The following is a 23,325-nucleotide window of genomic DNA, read 5'->3' as shown; positions in this document are numbered from 1 at the left end:
TCAAAGAGGCATGAGAATGACCCCCCTCCTAGGACAGAATGACAACTAGCATAAGGATGCTTTGGGAAGTTAAAAGCAGGGACAAAGTGACACACGGTCACGTCTGTGGGGTTGATCTGGCCTCTCACCGTTCTGTCTATTGATCCAATTCTCTTCAACAATAAAGCACGTGTGGGTTTCTCATCGGGCCTTTGCAGAAATAGGAACTAATGTGAGAATCTTCTAAGTGTGCAGAATGGCATAGCCTGAAATGTATCTCTAGCAGTTGTCAGAGGCAGAGAGCCTAGGAAGGTCTTATTATGTATTTCTCTCTAGTGATAAAACGCTAATCTGTTCTATGTTTCATCTTCAAGGACAAACTGTGGTTTACCGTCAGCTCCAAGCTTGTTTAAAGAACAGCAATGTTCCCGGGATTAGTTACACTTGTCGCTCATCAGGATGAGCTCCGAGTCAGAAGCCAGCTGTACTTCATTCCCCATGCCTAGCTCAGGTAAGACAGCACAGAACATTTTCTAGATTCAACCAATTCTACGAAACATTGTAATTCAACACAGTGTGTTGATTGCTATAGATTTAACCAGTTGGCTATGTAAAAATGTTTATGTAAGTTTATGATTATTTTTTGGAAGTAAGGGTATTGGTGATGGTGAGGGGGTAATTCATCTCTCAGATAGAAAAGATGTTTAAATTTGAACTTTTTTTTTTAAACTTTTATTTGCATTTATTTTATGCGGAATTTATTCCCGGGCCATGAGTTTTTGTTTCTTCAGCTTCTTCTGGGATAGTTTTTTCTTCTGAGCAACAATCTGCTCTTTTTCAGTAAGGATCATCTCAGTGTGGCCACAGGAGTTCATGTGGGGGTTCATCAGTCTCTGAGCTCTGTCAGTCTGGGGGCGCATCTTGAGGGCTGTGTTCTTGGATGAGCTCAATGACCAGAGAGGCAACATCTAACCTGTTAAGTTCAGGGTTACTCTGTATTTTTAAGCATGTGAGGCAAAAACTCAGCACTCTTTTGGGGCCTCTGACCCTGCGTCTGGCCCCACTATTTGGCCTGGGTGCTCCACCACTGTAACAATGGGGTGGCATGCATTGCTCCTGTAAAGGGACATCCTTCAGAGAGTCGGTGGCTTTTCAGAAATGTGTACCTTTGACGGTCCAGGCAGTTTCACAGATGTTCTTAAAGTGAACATGGTGACTTGAACCTCTTGATTTGCACGATTTTGTGGGGTTTTCTGGGTCAAGTGAGTAGCAAACCATTTTCAGAGGTCATCACAGGCTACTTATGGACAAACTTGAACTTATTCTTGCATCCCGGTAGTAATAATGACTGCCAAGTAATCAAGTCAGGAAAACAGAAGGCAGGTCAGCCAGACAGTGGGTTGGACAAGGAAACGGCTGAGAGTAGCTTTCTGTTCATAGAGTTTGTAGAACTGGAGAGCCTTCGGTCCACTTCCCATCTGGGCATCAGGAGGCTGCTGCTTCCCTGTGCCAGCGGGTATTTGAAGCTGAGGGATCAATGTGGTGCGTCTCCCTGTGGCATCTACTTTACTCAAGACTTGAGACAAAAAGACGGTTGTTTTATATTAAAACAAACCAAATATGTAGCAGAGTGGGAAGCAAACGGGGGCTGAAGTTTGAGAAGAGCCTCCCAAGGCTCTGGGCTCTGCCATTGGTGCAAGTGGCTTGTGGAGGGTTTGGGGAGCACGAGGTTACCTAGCTCATCTGGGGTCATCCATCTGGGCCCCCAACCCCGTGCTGCACCTGCCCCCTAGAATGCCTTTCTTCTCTGTCTCTCCCTGCTACACCCTGTTTCCGGGAAGCCCAGGTACAGATGCTCCTTCCTTGAGGAAGCATGTCCTGATGGACTGCCCTTGACTCCACGCTCTTGGTCAGCTCCTCTCTGTGGCACTTACTGATTCCTACGGACACATTAGACCATGTCTCAGCTCCTCTCCTGGTCAGTTCTCCTGGAGGGCACAGTCTGAGCATTTGCCACCTGACGAGCAGTCTGCCTTGTTGAAAGTAGGATCTCAAGAAACATTTGAAGAATGAATGAAGGAGAAGTTGGTATTCCCAATTTGCAGCTGAGCAGGCAGCTGATTTTCTTTGCAACTGAAAATCAGGAGAGGGTTCGGCCTGACCTGGGGGTACTTCCTGAAAGAAGATGAAAGGGAGGAAGCTAAAACCCATCCCTTTTAGACAAGTCTCCTGATTAGACAATGCACCATCACAGAAGGAGGGTCTTCTGAAAATCCTGACAATGACAGGAAACCATTTTGACTGGTGACTGTCATTTGTCATTATTTCCCCGAGTCTAAATCGGAAGTGAATTGTTGATTGATTTCGTTCTGCCTGTTGCCCCTTTCATCAGTAATGCAGACTAAATAATTACCCTCTTTCATTTTTCTGTTGCATCAGCCCCCGTGTACTTCTGACAATAAGGAAATGTTAATTGAGAATGAAAATAGAGCCATTAACAATAAAATTAAATAATTATGGTGTGTGAAGAATATCATGTCATCAGTAAGTCAATATGTTGCAATCAAATTATCTGACACACTTCCCCTCTAATTCCTGGAAGAACCATGCTGTGTGCTAAGGCCACATTAGGGGAATCTTAGTTCTCTTGGGCATCATGTCCTGGTTTGGATTCTTCCCAAGTTTGTGCTGTGTCTGCACTCTCTGGAGCCATTAGCTATGTCCATGCCCTTTGTGGGAAGTGTTTAATAAAGTTCAAGTTGGATCAGTAAGGTTCCTGGGTACCAATTCTGGTTCTGCTCCTGATTTTCTTTGTGGCTTTAAGCCAAACAGGAAAACTTGTCTGCACTTAAGTTTTCTCATTTGGCAAATGAGGAAGACAATACTAGTCTGTCAAATGTCTTAAAATCTGAACACTGTACAAAGAAACTGTAGACATAAGCGGTCATTAATAGGGTACCTGTTGTGTTTCTGTCCATGCAGTGGGGGTAAATTTCAGTCCTGGTTCCCCAGTGAGATTTGGCAGAGCATCCTTACAGCGCAGTGCAGAGTTCCCTTCTCCAGCTGCCTCTGTTGCCTGGATTAACTTTATCTGCTTTTTGATCATTCTAAGCGCTACATGAATTAGTCCAGTATAAGAATATGTCCTCGCGAGTCTTATCCCACTCTTGGCAGATAACCCACCTCTGGATTTACTGAGATGATTAAGGCTAATATGCAAGAACTGAACTTGCTCATCTTTCTCGTTTTAACGTTGATGCATCTCCATCTATGTGGTTGCCTCCCAGTTTCAGACAGAAAGGGGGGCACCCCTTTCCTCCTCTCCAGAGCTAACCCCTTCCCCTGTGCCCCTGACCCCTCCCTTCGCCTCTTCCTAGTCCACTTTTCACGACTTGCACCACCACGTCTTAGGTCTCCCTTGCAGCTGCTGTCAAACATGCCCAGGCTTGATTCTATTTTAAGAAGTTCACAAGAAAACTGAAATGCCTTTGCTTGGCCTTGCTGTCACTTCCAGTGTATTTATTGCCTTCCTTTTGCAGCAAGTTATCTCCGTTTCCTCTTTCCACATAGCCCCTTAACTTTGCAGTCTAGCTTCCTTCCTCCGTCACTGTTGAAACTGCATTCTCAGAGGTCACTAACGGTGCCTTGTGGACCAAGTCCAAAGAGAGTTTTGTCTTAGCCTCATTCTTCTTGTTTTCTCAAGAACATCGGTTTTCTTTCCCTCCCCTGTTTTTCTTTCAACCTTCCACCCTAACATAGTTCTCTGGTTTATGTTGTTCACTTATCTCCTAGTTAGATTTCACAAACTTGCCCACTGCATCGCATTGTGGCTAAATGTCCAAGCTCAGAGATTAGCCTGCCTGTGGTTGAATTCTAACTCTTCCATTACAAACTGCGTGACCTTTGGCGAGGTCATCTCTCTGTTCCTCAGTTTCTCCTTCCTTAAAATGGCATCATAATAAGAGTACTTGCCTCAGGTTTGTTGTAAGAATCAAATGAGATAGTCTATGTGATATTTACTCCAGTGTTTGGCACATAGAAATATTCAATAAATATTATCTATTAGCATAAAAATAAGCTCCTAGATCTTTGAAAATGTAAGTTTTTTTTCCTTTTAGGACATATCGCCCAAATTACCCAGCACAGGGCCAGACAATAAATAATTACTGATAAATAGATTTATGCACATGGTTGGAGAGTCCAGGAAAAAAGGAGTGATGGGGAGAGGGAGGCTCCCAAATTCTGCAAGTACTGTTACACCCAAGTTTTTGTTTTGTTTTGTTTTACAAATAAATCATTTAAATTGGTGAGAGTTTAAATCGTTCCTTTCAGGACCTATGGTGTTTGTTGAGGAGGAAAGGGCATCAATGGTTAATGCTCGAGATGTTGGTGCACTAACCAGTCACAATGAGGCTGCGTAGCCTGGAACACAATGTGCCGTCCTTGGATTACATGCTGCTCTAACAGGATTATGGACCAAAGCGCTACAGCTGCGGCTGTGTGGAGGCGCCTGGAACCCGTTCATTGAGCGATGGCGCCATCTAGCGGCGGCACGGTGCAGGCGGAACAGGGCTCATCGCAGAGGAAAACACAAGGGAGGAGGGAAAACAGCACAGTTCGGGGAAGTAACGGGCATGTGATGCTTGTGCGGCACCTAGAACAACCTTGTCGGTTGCAGAGGGAAATTCCGCCCCCTACCCTAATACCATCTAAACTTTGATTTTTTTCCTCATATGGTTCTCACCGTCCAGCGCTGTGCTGACCCGTTATCCTGAACAGACCCTACTTCACCTTCTCATTTCCCTTTTTCTCTGTTAGGACTTCAGGGCTGGGAAAATTGAACCGAGTCATCCCATCTGGCTTCCATCCCGGGAACAGTAGCCCTCCGAGCCGCCCTGGACCGGCGCTCCAGCCCTCCCGCCGCCCGTCACCACGTGACCGCCGCAGGTAAGGGCCAGCTGTGGGCGGGAGCAGCCCAACGTCACTCAGGTCACTGGTATCACAGGGCGTGGACATTCTCTTTGTAAAACTGAAGTGGACAATGTTGACCGTGAAGCCAATTTTTTTTCCACAAAATATCTTAATCCAATCTATGTCAACCCATCTACGATGGATTATAGATCATTATATTAAGTCAGCAAAGAGCTTTAGGATGGGAGGGGACTGCGAGAAGATACTGATGCTTCAAACTGAAGTGTCGAAGCAGTGTTTCCTTACCTGGTCAGCACGCAAGACGCTGTCTAGGAGCTGGAGAGAGGCTTGCAATATAGCGATGGACAGTCTAGATTTTGGAGTCTGGAACTCTGCTCTGCCACTACTAGCTATTTGAATTTGGGTGAATTGTTTACATTACTCTGAGCCCCAGTTCCCCTTCTCTAAAATGGGCATAATTAGGGGCCGGCCTGGTGGCACAAGCCGTTAAGTGTGAGCGCTCTGCTGCGGAGGCCCGGGGTTTCGCCGGTTCGGATCCCGAGTGTGCACTGACAAACTGCTTGTCAAGCCATGCTGTGGCAGCATCCCATATAAAGTGGAGGAAGATGGGCATGGATGTTAGCCCAGGGCCAGTCTTCCTCAGCAAAATAAGAGGAGGAATGGCAGATGTTAGCTCAGGGCTGATCTTCCTCACACACACAAAACATAAATAAATAAAATGAGCATAATTAAACCTACCTCTCAAGATTATTGTGAAGATTAAATGAAATACAGAAAAATCCCTCTTATTTGAGAGATTGGGACTGTATTTTAGAGACTTAATGGGAGAAGTTGGTTAAAGCAGAATTATAAAAGATGATACATACCTCAAAAATATTATTTTATCTTAAAATATAGAATTTCCCAATCTTTAATGTAGGGCCATGGCCTTTTCTTTGAATATGGATCCACAGTTGATATTTTTGTGTGTGTGAGGAAGATTAGCCCTGAGCTAATCTGTTGCCAATCCTCCTGTTTTTGCTGAGGAAGATTGGCCCTGAGCTGACATCCATGCCCATCTTCCTCTACTTTATATGTGGGAGCAGCTGCCACAGCATGGTTTGATAAGCGGTGCGTAGGTCTGCACCTGGGATCCAAACCTGTGAACCCCACGCCGCCAAAGCAGAGGGCACGAACATAACCACTACGCCACCGGGCCGGCCCCTAGTTGATGTTTTCTGAGTTGTCTTTTTTGCATAAGCCACACGCATAATACTTCATCTATGAGTTCTAGTTTGGGTTTCTTTCAATGTAGTGAGAACTTAAAGACACTTGGGAAGACACTTTAAAGTCACTTTCTACAGAATCATTCCAATTCCAATCATCATTCCAGATTATTAAGACTGTTTCCAAATTGTTACTGTCCATACTGACTAGATAACAATTTTTTAGCAGATTCCTGTTTTCAAGTGTTTCCAAAACGTTCAAACTTACTTTCATAGAAACAACTTCCTTTCTTTGTATACTCATATTTCATCAGTTTATATGGTGTTTAATTAAATTTCACAGTTACAATAACAAGTGCAGGTGTCATGTAAGCATATAAGGACCAGTGGGACAGAAGTTAGGAGCGAGCACTATCAGCGACAAGCATTGGTTGGTACAGTTTACCGAGCGCCTGGACAATCACTGTTAACCTGGCAGGCTGGGTAAGCAGAGATCAGCTAAAGCAGCTTCTCCTGCAGCGTACACAAAGCACTTAACATAGTGCCTAGCATGCATATGTCCAGCTGATGGTAGCTATTAATATTATTATTATCATTAATAAGTTCAGTGTTGGAAGGATTGTTAGAAATCTAACAGTTTCTTCCCCTCATTTTACAAATGAGGAGAGAGGATCAAAGTGTTTTGTAATTTTGGCCTTCATAGTGCACCTCTTGGTTTCCATAAATAAAAGGATTATTGACCATAAACCTAATATTTTGAGTCAGAAGGATTTAAATTTGCAAAGGCATCTAGGAGTCAGCATAAAGTCTTCTAAGTCACCCCAGACCCGTGTATGTCGGGAAGAGCAGATAGAAGCACAAGGTGACAATGAAGCCAAGCTCCAGGATCTAGCGGAGGGTGGAACCCGGGGCACAGGGCATCAGCACACACAGGAAGCACTCCCCAACGGAAGAAGAATTTATTGAAGAATGTGCGCGGGGATGAATGAAACTACAAGCAGAGCTGTGCCTTTGGCTTCAAGAGGGCCAGGTGGCCTCCTGGCCTCACTCACACTGGACTAGGTGCCTGTGATGACCAGAGCAACCCACCAGAAAAACCTCACTCGTTGCCAAGGGCCGTTTGGGCTTGAGCAGGCTGGTGGGTGGAGTTAGAACACATAACAAACCTTTGAAACTGTGTCCTAAGTTTATTCGTAATTTGTTTAAAATGTTCCTTTCTGAGATCCTGTATGGCAACAGATGGAAATTATCCTTTTGTTTGATTGGACTGGGTCCAAAGGACTTAATTTGTCAGAACAAAGGAGGGAGGACACTGCGGGCAGGAAGGAGGGCAGGTTGGTGGTGGGAGCCCTTTAAGAAGCTGCAAGCTCAAGAAATACAGAGCCCAGATGAGGGGCTTTGAGACCCCAAATTAACTTTTATTTTGTTTTATTCTTTAAGGAAACTTTTAATTTGAGAATAGCATCTAAGAGGGGCCAGCCCGGTGGCATAGCGGTTAAGTGCGTGCGCTCCGCTTTGGCGGCCTGGGGTTCACAGGTTCAGATCCCAGGTGCGAACCAACGCACCGCTTGTCAGGCCATGCTGTGGCTGTGTCCCATATAAAGTGGAGGAAGATGGGCACGGATGTTAGCCCAGGGCCAGCCTTCCTCAGCAAAAAGAGGAGGATTGGCATTGGATGTTAGCTCAGGGCTAATCTTCCTCACCAAAAGAAAAAAGAATAGCATCTAAGAAAAGTGCACAGATCCTAGCATGTATAGCTCAAAGTGATTTTAATTTTACTTTGAAAGTGAAATTCAATGTGCTTCACAAACATGTGCCATCAATGCTTTGTTCTCTGCAAAGAAGCTGACACTTCCCCCTTCTTCCCTTTCTGCCCCAGCTGCTCCTCTGACTTCTGGGGTCTCTCCTGATGCGTGGCCTCAGGTTAGTGGAGTATGCCAATTCTGGAGTTATTTAATTTCCACTGGCGGTTCTTATATACCAGTGTGTGTGTGTGGCATCACCAGGCACCTTGTAAAAAAAAAAAATGCAGTGCTCAGGCCTTATGCTCCCTTGATTCAGATCCAATAGTTATGGGGTAGGCCTGGACTTTACAACAAGCACTCTGCGGGATTCTGATGTAGGAGGCCCAGCCAACACTGGGAGAAATGCTTTGCTTTCCCTGCACCAAAGGTGGAGATGAGCCCTGATGACCTGTGAGGTTGAACTAGACCAGTTTTTATCTTGTGATGGGGAGGTAGGGAAGGGTCAGCTAGCAGAGGTGGAGCTGTATGTCTCTCTCTAACCATGTGCTGAATCTTCCACGCAGAGGGCTCAGCTCTCCTTTGCTCTGCTTGAGAGCCACCCATGACCTTAAATTCTAGATGTGTCTGTTAAGAAGTGACAAGGCTTGATGCTTGGCTTCTGAAGCCTGGGGAAGCTTCCTTAGCTGGCTAAAGCCCTTAGCCGCTATGCTAATTCTGCAGGAGAAGTCCATTTTAAACACTTTTAAAGACCAGGTTTACTTTCCTCCCAATGGAGAGAAGCTTCCAGCACGATTTTCTTATGCCTCGGCACAGAGAGGTCAGCTGTTTCATAATGAGGCCTGTACCCTCCTCGGTGAGTGGCCCCAGCTTGAGGGAGCTTTGCTTCTTTTAAGCTCTTCAGACCCGTTGTCAGGCACCCATTAGCTCTGATCCAGAGCACTCCACCTGAGGAGTGCCAGGTTCTATTGAAACAGAAGACTGTGTGCAGAAAACCCCCAGGAAGAAACCACCAAGCATGTTTTTTGCCTCAGCGTGAATTTTTAAATCCCTTTATTCTGGAGATGAATGCAATAGTAATACTGTGGTTTCTTCTTTTAATGCAGTGGTTCTCGAAGTGTGGTCTGCAGACCAGCAGCACCCAGTACCACCTGGGGGCTTGTTAGAAATGCAAATTATTGGGCGCTGCTTCAGATGTGCAGAGTCAGAGACTGAAGACTGGGTCTGGGAATCTGTGTTTTAACAAGCCCTCCAGGTGATTATGATACAAGCTCAAGTGTGAGAACCACTAGCTTAATGTGAAGCCTATGAGAATGCCTTTACCCAAATAAGGAAAGGCTTGCTAATTGGTGGGGCTGCAATTTTCTGGGTTTCTATTTGGGTCCCTCATTGCAGTGGTGAGGGGAGGTCTGCTGGCCAGAGATGAAGATGGACTAGAGACTCGGGGATGGGGAAGTGTTTTCATGGGCCCCTCCAGTGTCTTCTGGACCAAGAGAGCATTACTGAAACCAGCAGGGGGGCAAAAATGGTGGAGAAATCAAAGCGCCATGCACCTCCAGGTCCAATAGAGTCCAATGTTCCAAAGCACAGCTGTTTGACGGGGCTGGGTTCTGTCAGCTACCTGCATGTAAGTAATTTCGAGACTCAAGAATAATCTATAGGGTGGCCAGCTTGTCCCAGTTTGCCCATGGCTTTCCCAGTCTTAGCACCTAAAGTCCCATGTTCTGGGAAACCCCTCAGCCCGGGCAAACCAATGTGGTTGGTCACTAGTCACCCTAGTTCAGTGACTGCCCACTGGAATTACTTGGCGAGCTTTAAAAATTACTGCTGCCTGGGGCTGGCGTGGTGGCATAGTGGTTAAGTTCGTGCGCTTTGCTTTGGCGGCCTGGGGTTCCCTGGTTTGGATCCCGGGCACAGACCCACACACCACTATCAAGCCATGCTGTGGTGGCGTCCCACATATAAAGTACAGGAAGATGGGCGTGGATGTTAGCCCAGGGCCAGTCTTCCTCAGCAAAAAGAGGAAGATTGGCAGCAGATGTTAGCTCAGGGCTAATCTTCCTCACCAAAAAAAAAAGTTACTGCTGCCTGGGCGTGCCTCAGAGATGAGGACAGACTTGGTCTGGGGTGTAGCCAGGGTGTTAAGAAGATTATAAGTTCCTCAAGTGATTCTGATGCATCCAGGGCTGAGAACTGCTACAGCTGGTTGTCTGTCATTTCTCCTGCTAAAAAAGTTTCAGGGGCTGGCCTGGTGACATAGTGGCTGAGTTTGGTGCACTCCACTTCGGCAGCCTAGCTTTGCGGGTTCGCATCCCAGGTGCGGACCTACGCCATTCATCAAGCCGTGCTGTGGCAGTGACCCACATACAAAATAGAGGAAGATTGGCACAGATGTTAGCTCAAGGCTGGTCTTCCTCACCAAAAAAAAAAAACAAATTTTTAAACCCAAACAAATAAAAGTAAATTGTTCTGGTGAAGTTGGACCCCAACCACACACCATATAGAAAAATTGACTTCAAATGGATCAATGACCCAAATAAGAGCTAAAATTATAAAACTCTTAGAAGAAAACATAGGGGTAAATCTTCATGACTTGGATTTAGCAATGGATTCTTAGATCTAACCCTAAGCATTAGCAACAACAACAACAGTGAAAATAGATAACTTAGATTTTTCAAAATTAAAAACTATTGTGCATGAAAGACATTATCAAGAAAGTGAAAAGGCAGCCTACAGAATAGGAAAGAATATTTGTAAGTCATATATCTGATAAGGGTCTAGTATCCAGAATATGTAAGGAACTCTAAGACTCAAAAACAAAAAGACAAACAACCCAATTTGAAAATGGGCGAAGGATTTGAATAGACATTTCTCCAAAAGAGATATACAAATCACCAACAAGCCCACAAAAAGATGCCGTTAGTTATTAGGGAAGTGCAAATCAAAACCACAGTGACATACAACTTCACACCCACTAGGATGGTTATAATAATAACAAATTTTAAAAAATGGAAAATAAATGTTGGTGATGTGCCGAAATTGGAACCCTTGCATATTGCTGATAGAAATGTAAAATGGTGCAGCCACTGTGAAAAACAGTTTGGTGGGTCTTCAAAAAGTTAAACATCGAGTTATCAAATGACTCAGGAATTCCACTCCTATGTATATACCCAAAAGAAATGCAAGCAGATACTCAAACGAGTACTTGTACACCAGTGTTCATAGCAGCACTATTCATGATAACCAGAAGGTGAAAACAACCCAAGTGTCTAACAGCGGATGAATGGATAAACAAATGTGGCATATCCATATAATGGAATATCATCCAGCCATAAAAAGGAATGAAGTACCAATACATGCTACAACATGGATGAACCTCAAAAACATTATGCCAAGAGAAAGAATCCAGATACAAAAGATCACAACATTATATGATTCCATTTATATAAAATATCCAGAACAGGTAAATCCATAGAGACAGAAAGTAGATTAATGGTTGCCAGGGGCTGGGGGGGAGGGCAGAATGGGGAGTGACTTCTTAATGGGTATGGGATTTATGGGATTTTCCTTGGGGGTGATGAAAAAGTTTTGGGACTGGATAGAGGTGGTGGTTGCACAGCATTGTTAAGATAGTTAATTGTGTGGTATGTGGCTTTTACCTCAATAAAAAAAATCAGTGGTTCATTCTTATCTACAAAATAGAATTGAAACTAAACAATTTAGCAGTCAAAGTCCTTCACCATTGGCCTTTTACTACTTCCTGTAGCTATATCTTTTACCACTCTCTTAAATTGTAATCGTTATTACTACCAGACCATGATACCACCCACATGGAATCCCACTGGAACCCCAACGTGTCAGATATGCTTCCCCCTCTCCTTTAAAGCAGGTCCCTACCAGCCTTCCCAGCCACAGGCCTCTCTTGACTCCTGTCGCACTTAACTTTACACCCCCGCCCTCAAAGTGTGGTCCTCGGACTGGCCGCATTGGCAACCCTGGGAGCTTACAAGAAAGGCAGACTCTAGAGCCCCCACCCCAGCTCCTCTGAGTCCAAACCTGCATTTTAACAAGATCCTCCGATGATTCGAGTGCACACTGATGTCTGGGAAGGCCTGGTTTACACTAGTGGGTCTCAAATCAGGCTGTAGTCAGAATCCCTTTGCGAGCTACATTTATTTATAATATACATTTAAAATAATATATACACGTGGTAAAATTACAAACTGTATATATATAAAAAAAGAGTGAAAAAAGTAAGTCTCCCTCCCACATCAGTTGCTCAGATTCTACCCCAGAGGCGATCTTTGTTAGTTTCTTGGGTATTCTTCCCTGTTCTATGCATATGCACGCACATATGCACATATAGATTCCATCCCTCATTTTGTTTTTATACAGATCGTATCATACTTACATACTGATTTGTACTTTTCACTTAACAGTATATTTTGGAGATTATTTTAGCAAATGTTGATCTGCCCAATATTCGTTTTACTGACTGCATAATAGTCATCCTCTAGTTGTGTAGTTGTAATATACGTGTATAATTTATTTGTATTACAACTATTAAAGGACATTAGGTTGTTCATTACAAGGCTATAGTGCCTATCCTTTATGTATATAAAGGATATATATGTATATGTGCTTTTTAAAATTGTAAGATAATATCAAAATCCTCTCTAAAATGCAGTGCCAATTTACATTCTCGTGGAGCTTTAAAAAACACAAAATTTAGTGTTATAGCTCTCTTAGAATTTGTCTAGCAGGTTTTCCGGTCCTCGCTGGAAGACCCCCCGCAAAAAACAAAAAAAAAACCCACAAAATTTCAGACTACTTTTTGCTTCAACTCATTAGAATCTCTGTGGGTGGGGTCCAGAATCTCTAGTTTATTTCTTTGGTGATTCTGATACAAGAAGGCTGTAGGGTGGAATGGGAACCAGGGGGCAGAACCATCTTGACCCCAATGATTCCTCTCAGGCTGCCTTGAATTGCCCTTTATCTTCTGATGTGACTGTTGCACCTCCTCACCAAGGTGACAGGTTCCTAAGGACAGGCCGAGAGATGTTGCTTCTTTATATCCTTCCCCTGGCACAGTGCTTTCTTGATGATGCTCCTTGATGAGGAGGCTTCAAAAGAGTGTTTGTGGCTGACATGATGATTTTGTTATTTTTAGTTCCATGGATCAAACACAGAGGAGAATCCTGGACCAGCCCCCTTCCATCCTCACCGCCCAGCCCAAGAAGAAAAGGACATCAATGATGTCTTTCTTTTCCAAGGTCTGACACAACTATTATGAACAAATGACCCTTCCTAGCAGCTGCTTTGTAACATGTGTGCTTGCCTGGTCTGCGTTAGTTAGGCCCGCTGCACTGAGGTTTCTTTTTCTGCAAAAAGTTTGATGGCAGTTCTTTAAACATGGATAGAGTGTTTTTAGGATAACAAGAAGATGAGTTGAGAATTTAACTTGCTGCTAACTTAATAATAAAATATATAACAAACTGTGATGAATAATAATAATGAGGCTTGATAATCACCAAAACACCAAATAGGTCTGTGGATCCCATCTCCAGCCCTGCCACTGTGAAGGATGGTGGGGAGGTGGCTTTTTCTTGGTTCTTGTCTGGATCTTGCATCGTCTTGGTTCTGACTCCAGCACATGTTGCCATGTCCTGTGATGTGCAGAACACCGGCGCCTTCCTGGTATCAGGGCTCCTGTGCTCCCTACAGAGGGTAACCCATCTCTTGCCCTGCAGATACTTAGACTTTAGTCCTTGAAATACAGGTGTCTGCATCAGCCACACAGTGTTTTCCAGTTTGCATTATTTATGCATTTCTTTTCCTGATCTTTATAGCTCAGATGCATGCATTCTGGGGTGGGATATCCTTAAGGTGCCCTGAAATTTTTGTAGATGTGCTTTGCTAATGTGTCAAATGCTCTTGAGAGGTTGAGGAAGATGAGTACTGAGAATTGACCCTTGGATTTAGCCACATTGGACAGGAGGGGTGGAGGGGACATCAACCTGATTGCAGAGGGTTCAAGAGAGAATAGAGCAGAGGAATTGGAGAAAGCAAGTATAGATATGTCTTTCAAGATGTATAGCTACAAAGTAGAGTAGAAAAGTGGAGAAGAGCTAGAGGAAGAAGAAGGGTCAAGGGACTCTTCTTTGAGATGGGAAGAACACAGTGTCCCTTGTCCTGTGAAAGGGATCCCCATTCTCAACTCACACCAACACTTCTTTATTTATTTATTTTTTTGTGAGGAAGATCAGCCCTGAGCTAACATCTCCCAGTCCTCCTCTTTTTGCTGAGGAAGACTGGCCCTGAGCTAACATCTGGCCGATCTTCCTCCACTTTATGTGGGACACCGCCACAGCATGGCCTGACAAGCGGTGCCTCGGTGTGTGCCAGGGATCCGAACCCAGGCCGCCAGCAGTGGAGCACGTGCACTTAACCACTACGCCATGGGGCCGGCCCCACACCAACACTTCTAAAGCCCCCTTTCTTCTCAGTTCTATCACAGCCACAGCTGCCCTAGAGCACTCTTTCCATAATCTCCCCAAACCTACCTCCACACCAGCCCTGCATAATTTTTCTTTACCCCTTTCCTCTTCCTCCATCAATTTCTTCAGTATGTAGATCAAACATATATTTCTAGCAAAAATCAGATGTCTTTAGGTGGCAAAAGAAGGGGTAAGATTGATCAGGCAACACAGGATTCTCTTTAGAGGGAGTGGTTGGGGTTGGGATTGGAGTTGGTTGTGACTCTGAACACTCCCAAATTAATATATTTTTCACTCACTATTCAGGTCTCTTGGAAACTGAGGTTCCAGAAACGGGAGCCTCTGAAGAATGTGTTTTTCATCTTGGCAGAAAAAGCCCGTGACCCCAGTGCTAAAAAACGGCACATGGCAATGAGAGGCCTGGGAACCATGGCCTGTGAGACCCCGGACAAGGTAAGAAGGGAAGGTGGCACTCGGTCAACTCTCATGGCCTGGAGTCCCCAGGACTGGATATGGTACCTCATGTGCTAGTCACCTATCACTGCATAACAAATTACCATAGACCTAGCATTTATCATCTTGCAGTTTCCTTGAGTCAGGAGTCCAGGTTGGGCTTAGCTGGTCTTCTGCTCAGGGTCTCACAAGGCTGCAATCAAGGTGTGGGCCAGATTGTACTCCTTTCTGAAGCTTGGGGTCCCCTTCCAAGCTTATGTGGTGGTTGAAAGAATTCAGTTCCTTCCAGTTGTGGGACCAAGGTCCTTGTTTTCTTGTTGGCTGTTCACCCTCAGTTCGTAGAGGTACCATCTCATACATGGCAGCTTACTTCTTCAAGGCCCACAGGAGAGTGTCTCCCACTCCTGTCTACTAAGATAGAGTCTATATAATGTAATGTGACCATGGGAGTGACATCCCATCACCGTTGTCATATTCGATAGGCTAGGAGCAAGTCACTGGTTCCTCCCAGGCTCAAGGGAAGGCGATTGTACAAGGGCGTGACTCATTTGGGGTCATCTTAGGGTCATCCCATCTCAGTTTGATCAGCCTTGGGAAACAAAACTTCAGGCAGGATTAACACACAACTGGCTATCACTCTCTTTGATGACTTTAATTTATTTTCTAATAAGCTACGCTTGTTTTGTAAAAGATGTTTCCCCCACCTACTTCTTTAGCATCTGTCAAGTTCAGTGACCATTTCCTCTTGTCCCCTATAAAGGTACCCCAGTATGCCCCAGATCCATACATCATCCAGGTCCACCACCCTCCTTGATGTGCCCTACCTAGCCTTATCTACCCATAGGCCATACTCCAGATTGCCCTTTCTGTTCTCCTTCCAAGACTGAGTGGGACTCTTTGGTCAGGTTAATGGAAGCATTTGTATTTTGATGAGATTTGTTGTGGCAGATCCTGAAGAAAGCCATGGTCTCGTAGTCCAAGTCCTAGGTTATTGGAAGATTAGAAGTAGAGTTGCTTTTTAACTCATGGGGCGCAATTTCTGTGCTGCTAATGCTTGTCAACCTTGCTAACAGGTGAGAAAGTATAAGAAAATTGTCCTAGACCTGCTGGTACATGGATTGTATGACCCTGTGAGTTCTGAAGTCATCCATGAGAGTATGAAGACTCTGACCATCATCCTGGGCAAGATCCAGGGGAAAGGTTTGGGCTCCTTCTTCATAGACATCACTCTTCAGACCAGGACTTTATTAGATGATGTAAGTGAGACAACTCAGAAAACTTCAGGGTTACTGAAATCAAGGTGGGATTAGAAATGTGAGCCCTGGGTGGTGTATTCCTCAGGGAACAAGATCTCTATTATTCACTTATTTATTAACAAATCTTATTGGGAGACTAGTACTGTGCTGGGGGTTGTGGAAGACATATAAAGAAGTGTAGGATTCCATCGTTTCCCCTCAAGGAGTTTTCCTTGTAATAGAGAAGTGAATATATGTACACTGATGATGACTATGGTGATCATAGTGATGATGATGGTGACGGTGATGATGGTGATGGTGATGATGATAATGATGGTGATGCTGCTGCTGCTGCTGATGACAATACCAACATGTATTCAATGCTGTCTCATAAATGTAACAATAACAATAGTTAGCATCTAATGAGCCCTTACTGAGTGCCAGGCCTGGTGCTAGGCAATTTACATGGATTATCTCATATAATCCTCACAATAATCCTGTGAGATAGGCACTATTATTTTTTTTCCTTTATGGATGAGGAAACCAAGGCACAGAAAGGTTAGACAATTTGCCCAAGGTTCACAGAGCCAGTAAGTCGGTATGAAACCAGGCCCTCTGACGACAGGGCCTGCACTCTTAACTGCCAGGCGACAAGGCAGGCTATTCAGAAAGTGCACTGATAACATTGTTTAGTCTGAAACTGAGGACTCTGAGATACCTTCCTTGCAGGCCAACTGATTACACACACAGTTATGCACATACGCACATGCACTCTCTGACAGAAAGACAAGACTTGTAGAACAAAGAACAGACCTTTTATTTACTCACAGAGCATCTTGCATGAGTTCCCCACACCTAACTCCCCATGGAGTAGCACAGGGAGAGCTGGATGTGCTTGCACCACATGGGAGGAAGAAAAATCTTTAAATGATGAAACCTGGAGCTTTTACAGGAGCTGCTGGCACGTTTGCCTCTCCTCCCTCTCAGAGAGACAAAGAGACCCTTGCTCTGGAATGTAAACCAGTCCTCTCTGGGGAGGGGAGAGGAAGGTCTCTACTTCACCTCCCTGGAATGTAAGCAGATATCTCTTTGAAGGTGCTGTCTTAATTTCCTGCGCTTGTTTGCCATGCAATCATTTTTTAAACCCAGGTTGACCGTAAGTTTTGATCAGAAAGCCCCGGTGGTGTAGAAACCTGGAAAGAGTGATGGAGTGTTGTTTCCTGGCAGTGTGTGTCACTAGGATAGACTCTTCACTACCTGCCTTATGGCGTGCTCGCTTGTGCACGTGTCCCCCACTGGATGATTGTCAGACTCCTTGGGGACAGGTACCCGTCTTAACGCAACTCTGTACATCTCATAGTGTTAGGGTAGTGCTTTGGATAGACTCAGGTCTCAGTACATGGTAGTCAAATTAAACACACACACACACACACACACACACAGGTAGAACAGTAAAAAAAAGTATAACGCTAGAGCAATTGTTGTATGTGTCACATGTGCTAAAACAATATTTTAAAATGCTTCGCAAAATGATCGTGGTCTTTAGTCTTACTGAGTGTCTGTGAGCCCCAGTTCTAGGTGCTCCTTGCCCCTGAGGAGGTGTGTCCTAGCCTTGTTCCCTCTAGTTCACCTAGAGCTGGACAGGACCAGGAAACACTGATATGAAAGTCCCTGCACTGAGAGTCAGGAGGCGAGATGACTAGCCTGGTTCTCTGTTACCTGATGGTATGACTCTGAGCAAGTCACTGATGTGCCCTGGGTCTCAGTCTCCTCACCTGGAAAGGAAGCTACTTGGACAGACAGCTCACCTTGGAGAAGGAGGAAGGACTGAACTCATGACATGCCTTCAGGGGCAAACCAGGGAGAGCTGGCGGGGGTCAGGAAGAAACATAATTGTTATATCTACTAAAGATTGGAGAAATGCAGACCAAAAGTAAAGAGAGATGACCTGGCAAAAGTGCTGGGAGTAGTAAACAGGGGACAGGTCCAATGATGCAGCCAAAAAAAAAAAAAAAGAAAGAAAGAAAGAAAGAAAATTTATGTATTGACATGGAAAGAGCTCCCAGATAGATTGTTTGGTGGAAAAATCAAGATGCGTAACAGTGATATGGTATACTTCTATTTGTGTAAAAATGTGGGAAAGGACTATGTAATATATAGCTTTTTCTTTTTTCTTCTTAATTTTGTGGAGGGATACACACAAAACATAACTTTGCTAGCTTGTGGGGAGGGAAATTTGGTGGCAAGTGGACAGGAGTAGGAAGGAGACTAATTTTTTTTTTTTTTTAAAGATTTTTTTATTTATTTTTATTTTTTCCCCCCCAAAACCCCAGTAGATAGTTGTACGTCATAGCTGCACATCCTTCTAGTTGCTGTATGTGGGACGTGGCCTCAGCATGGCTGGAGAAGCGGTGTGTTGGTGCGCGCCCGGGATCCGAACCTGGGCCGCCAGCAGCAGAGAGCACGCACTTAACCGCTAAGCCACAGGGCCGGCCCGGAGACTAACTTTTAAAGTAACCTTTTTTGGTTATTTTGAATTTTGCACCATATAAATGTATTTGATCTTAAAAATACTAAGTAATGAAGAAAAAGCTAGGAAGCTGGGAGTAGCACTAGTGATCCCCTAGTCTAACCCTCCTGTCCACTGGAGAAGGTGTTCATTGAGGACTCAGCCCATCTCCTCCACCCCAGCCAGCTAAGTGCTTTAGATGGGATCTGATGGCCACCCTGTAAGATCCCACAAAGAACGGATGGCTGTGATGTTCTCTGATGCTGTTGCCTTGTGGTTTTGTTGTTTTGTTCCTGGGGGACACACAGGAGAATGACCTGGGTTTTGTTGTTTTGTTCATGGGGGACGCACAGGAGAATGACAGTCTGAGATACTCGGCCTTTGTCTTGTTTGGGCAATTGGCTGCCTTCGCTGGGCGGAAATGGAAGAAATTTTTCACCAGTCAGGTTAAGCAGACTCAAGATTCCCTCCTGATCCATTTACAGGATAGAAATCCCCAGGTTGCCAAGGTAAGTCTGTGACTCTCCAACCCACTGCATGAAATCCCTATGCCATTCATAAAGGGAGTAGTGATGCGGCCATGTTGAGTTGAGATGCCAGACCCTCAGCTCCTGCCAGTTCAGTTATGGACACTTAGCTGTGTATCCGTGTGAAATCTGGAAAAGGTGCCTCCTTGTGTAACCTCTCTCCTAGCAAGGGTGTTCTTTTCCATTTACTCCTGCCCTACCTGCCCAATCCCAGCACCTGTCAATACTAGGTAAGCTCAGGTTAATGGGGGCAGAGAGGTGCAGGCTTAATCTGTAGGGCAGCAGCCCACATAATGAGGATATTTATTCATGCCAATTAGCTTTTGTCACTGTGCCTAGTATAGATTTGCAGCCCCTGGCTTCTCGATTCCCTATAGAGCTTTTGTTTTATTCTTGAAGAAAATATGTCCTAACGGGGTTGGATCAACCTCAGGCTTGCTTTGGAGTGGGAGAGTGTTTCAAAACCACTGGGAGCAAAGAGTTCCATCAAACCACTTGTCTTCTTTAAGTTAGTGCACATGAGAGAGAGAGAGAGATTGAATTTAGGAATCCACTACTTTTGATGGGATGATAACAAGGGCTTTGGTGAACTATAAAGCTATGCCCTCCCTACCAGCCCCAAATTATAGACACGGTCATTTTATAAACATAAATCCTTTAAGGTTCAAGTTTTCAAACTTCCTGGAAGTGATTTTCACACTCTTAGTGGCCCCCAGACCACAGATTGGGTGCAAACCTCTTCCTTGCTTGGGATTACAGAACTCTCTAATATCTTTGACAATAAGATGGTAATATTATATTTCTCAGGCTTGCAAAACAGCTTTTCGAGCCTGTTCTCCATATCTGAGACGAAGGAAGGAATACAGCTTCCAGAGTGAAGAAGATCAAAGGAACCCTAAACTCTGCCGGCAGCTGGTGAGTGAGCGAGGATAAGAGAGAATTCTCTCAGAGGTCCCTGCCCTCCTGGTGGTAATGCAGAAGGTGGCAGGCTGACCAGGGAGTGACTCCCCGTAAAATGACTCAGGCCAATTATGTTTCAATTGTAATTGACCCATAATGCAATGTAAATGGCAAAACGCCTGGAGGATTGTGCACACAATATATTGGCAGTTGTGTTCAGATCATTAGATGAACGCAGGCAATGATGCCTCCACCTCTGAGAATCTGAAGATTGCTTGTCCTCATGCTCTGCATTTGACACTGTCTACTTGTTCTATAGTCAAGGAGGTTTATCGAAGCCCTGCCTCATGTATACCTTTGCTAATTTCTTTCAGAGCCACTACCATCCAGAGCTCCTGCAGTTCTTGTACGCAAATAAAATTCTGTAAACAGAGCAGCAGGCAAATGATTCCCCGGGAGCACATTGCTGGGGGGCTGCTATTCCCCCTCTTTTAACTCTTCAAATGCTTCTGCTTGCCTCTTGTGATTGTGATAGAAAAGGGGATGTTTGGAGAGCAATTGATGGCAAAAATAATACCGTAGAATTGTGTAATTACAGCCAAAGTAAAATTCTAACTTGCTTTCACATAGCCCATTTCCTCCCCACACAAATTTGATGAGAAGGTACATGCTTTCTTTAAAACATTTAAAGTATATGTAGATTCAATGCTTATTTTCCAGCTTTTTCCTTCTTAAGTTCATCTCTGTCACCTATCTTTTATTTTTAATTTCTGAGGCTTGGGAGAGTAGCACACATGCTGAGTGCTCAAGGTGGAGATACGCATAGAACTTGGTCCCTGCTCTCAGGCTGCTCATGAGATGGGTCTTTCTTAAAAGGAGGGGAGAGAGGAGAGGAAAAGACAAGGAAGGAAGCTGAGAATCTAACAGGTGTGACCAGTACTGGTAATCGGTGTGAACAGAATCCTTTGGAATTCCAGTCAATAGAGTAATTAATTGAGGGAATGCTTCACACGTTGTAATAAACACTAGAGTGTTTTATAAGGAGAAAAATAGCAGCTGTACAGGATAGCCAGCAGATAGGGTTGTAAATAAGGTAGACACATATTTGTGTTTTTCTGCATTTTGCAAGTTTTCTGCAGTAAACATGTATTACCTTTATAATCATAAAGCACATGCAAAAATGCTCTTTTAAAATAAAAATTAATGCCTTGTGTAATTACATGCAGTGTGTAAAGTGATATGCTTTGGAAAGCCTGGGATGGTTATTGTTCACTCTCAGTAGATGTATGTGTGTGTGTGTGTATGTGTGTGTGTGCCTTTGTCCTTTTGTGACATTTTTGTTTTAATCTGTTGATGACATCTTGTTGATGACAAATAAAATGGCTTATGGTTGGTTATCAATTTATTTATGTTACTGAGTTTACATTTGTTTCAGTCTGGTCATAGTAGAGTAAATCTTTTGTTCCTGTATTTATTTATGTGTTAAATGTTCTTAGAAAAACCTGGGGTTCTAGTTGAACCCCATGAATCCCAATTTACTGAGGAGAGATGGTTTGATATACAAAGGCTCCTATTATTGACCGACTTAAGCACAGACTCCCAAGCCTGACATATAAGATTCTTCATAATAGACACCAACCTGTAATTTCCCTTGGCTCTTCCTAAATTCCTACTGCCTGAAAGGATTTGCCCTCCGTTTCCTTGTTTCTATCCACCATTCCTTGGGGTGATTCCAAATGCCCTTCTTCTTCAGAGGTAGAGCAGAGAGGTTGAGAGGATGGGGCCTGGAAGCAGGCCCCCCTAGGTGTGACTCTGGCTCTGCCACTTACCAGTGTGACTCTGGGCAAGTTAGCCCACCAAGCCTCAGTCTTCTGACCTGTGAAATGGACATCATAACCCAACTCATCAAGTTGCTGTGTTACGAAGATTCAGTTAAATAACACTGAACACTTGGCACAGTGCTCTGTACTTAGTGCTCAGGAAATGTTAGTTAATTTTGCTCCTCACTCCTAGTCAGCTTTCCAGATATTTTTTCTTCTTTTCTCGAAGCCACCCAGGTCTTCGGAGAGGTCCATTCTGGCTTGCAGTATAGGGATTTGTGTGTCATCGTGATCCTCCCCAATGAATGACTGCAGTCCTAGGGGCAGCTCAGCATCCTGCTCCTTACCAGGCCCCCAAGACTGTAGCTTTGAGCCTTGCCCACCATGGGTGCTCAATAAAGAATGGTTGAATTTATTGGATTGCAAATGCCGGTGCCTTGACCAAGCATGAAACTGGCCCCTCATAGGCTTTAGAATGGCTCAATACATTTTAATAAGAATGAGCATCATAACTAAATGAGAATAGCAAGTGGTTCTTTCCCACTGGGCTCTTATAGGGGTGTTGTGAATGCTCAGGGCAGGAGCAGTGTCTTTTTATGCTCCCGAGATGCCTTAAATGGACTCTGTTCCTTCTGTCCTAACAGTCCTAACAGCTCTGTTAGTAATTCTGTGTTGTATCTTTTGGGTGATCGCTTGTTAATAATTAACGCCTCACCTTTTGTTTCCAAGTGTGACAGCTGTAATCATGTTCCTTTCAAGCTAATGAATTTCCTGCAGCAATTTGCAAATGTTAACCAGGTAATGGCCCAAATATCTCCCTGCAAGAAGAAAATGTTTTTCAGGAATGTAGATCAGAGAGTTAAAATGTCATTTCCTAAGCCGCTGCTAGAGGCACATGCCTCTGCCATAGCAAAAATGCGAGCAGAAATCCCAAACTTTTCAACATGCTTGCGTTGACCGCATCAACAATTAGAGCCTCCGGTGGAGGAGAGAAGCTCAGTTCCCAAAGGTGACGTCGTGAGTGCTGGAAGGACAGGTGATTTGGCTTCAGAAAACCTGGCTTTGCACCCCAACTTTATCACTTAACTAGCTGGTTATCTTCAACAAGTCTCATAACATCTCAGACCCTCAGTTTCTTCATCTGTAAAATGGGAGGAAAACCCACCAAACAAGATATTCTGATGATCCAATGAGACAGTCTGTGTAAACTCTAAAATGTTACCCCCAGATAAGGTGTTCTTATTTGCATGGTAGCCACTCAGTATTGGAGCCTATTTATACAAAGGAAAGGGTGGAAAGAATGAAATACAATATTAACACAGACCCCAATTTAATAGCGACAAAAAATCAATAAAAAATATAAAAACAGTAAAATTAGGTATAATACTTTGTTTTACTTCAGGATGCTTCTCCAGATAGCAAGTATCCCTGCTACAATCTGAAATAGGATTCAGTTACATGTTTAACATGTACCTATTTTGTACAATTTAGTTAGACCCAAACTTTTTTTTATTTTTTGGTGAGGA

The 23,325-nt window shown here is 44.1% G+C and overlaps 1 protein-coding gene and 1 non-coding gene across 2 annotated transcripts; both read left to right on the top strand.

Annotated features, from left to right (window-relative positions):
* The first annotated feature begins 386 nt into the window (after window positions 1–386).
* Window positions 387–21,384, top strand: MRO (maestro). Its single transcript, XM_004422542.3, has 8 exons — window positions 387–490; window positions 4,798–4,926; window positions 13,029–13,131; window positions 14,662–14,808; window positions 15,882–16,064; window positions 18,906–19,061; window positions 19,887–19,994; window positions 20,354–21,384. The coding sequence occupies exons 3-8, from the start codon at window positions 13,033–13,035 to the stop codon at window positions 20,405–20,407; spliced, it is 747 nt and encodes a 248-aa protein (XP_004422599.2). The 5' UTR covers window positions 387–490; window positions 4,798–4,926; window positions 13,029–13,032; the 3' UTR covers window positions 20,408–21,384.
* LOC147915312 (U7 small nuclear RNA) lies at window positions 12,588–12,649 on the top strand. The gene has a single exon (XR_015554362.1). It is a non-coding gene; the product is annotated as a U7 small nuclear RNA (small nuclear RNA).
* Window positions 21,385–23,325: the final 1,941 nt, after the last annotated feature.

This window comes from Ceratotherium simum, chromosome 14 (genome assembly GCF_057802395.1).
Source record: "Ceratotherium simum simum isolate JZ-2026a chromosome 14, ASM5780239v1, whole genome shotgun sequence".
In the NCBI taxonomy this organism is placed as follows: Eukaryota; Metazoa; Chordata; class Mammalia; order Perissodactyla; family Rhinocerotidae; genus Ceratotherium; species Ceratotherium simum.
The sequence above is the reverse complement of the archived record's forward strand: the minus strand, read 5'-3'. Positions and strand labels throughout refer to the sequence as shown.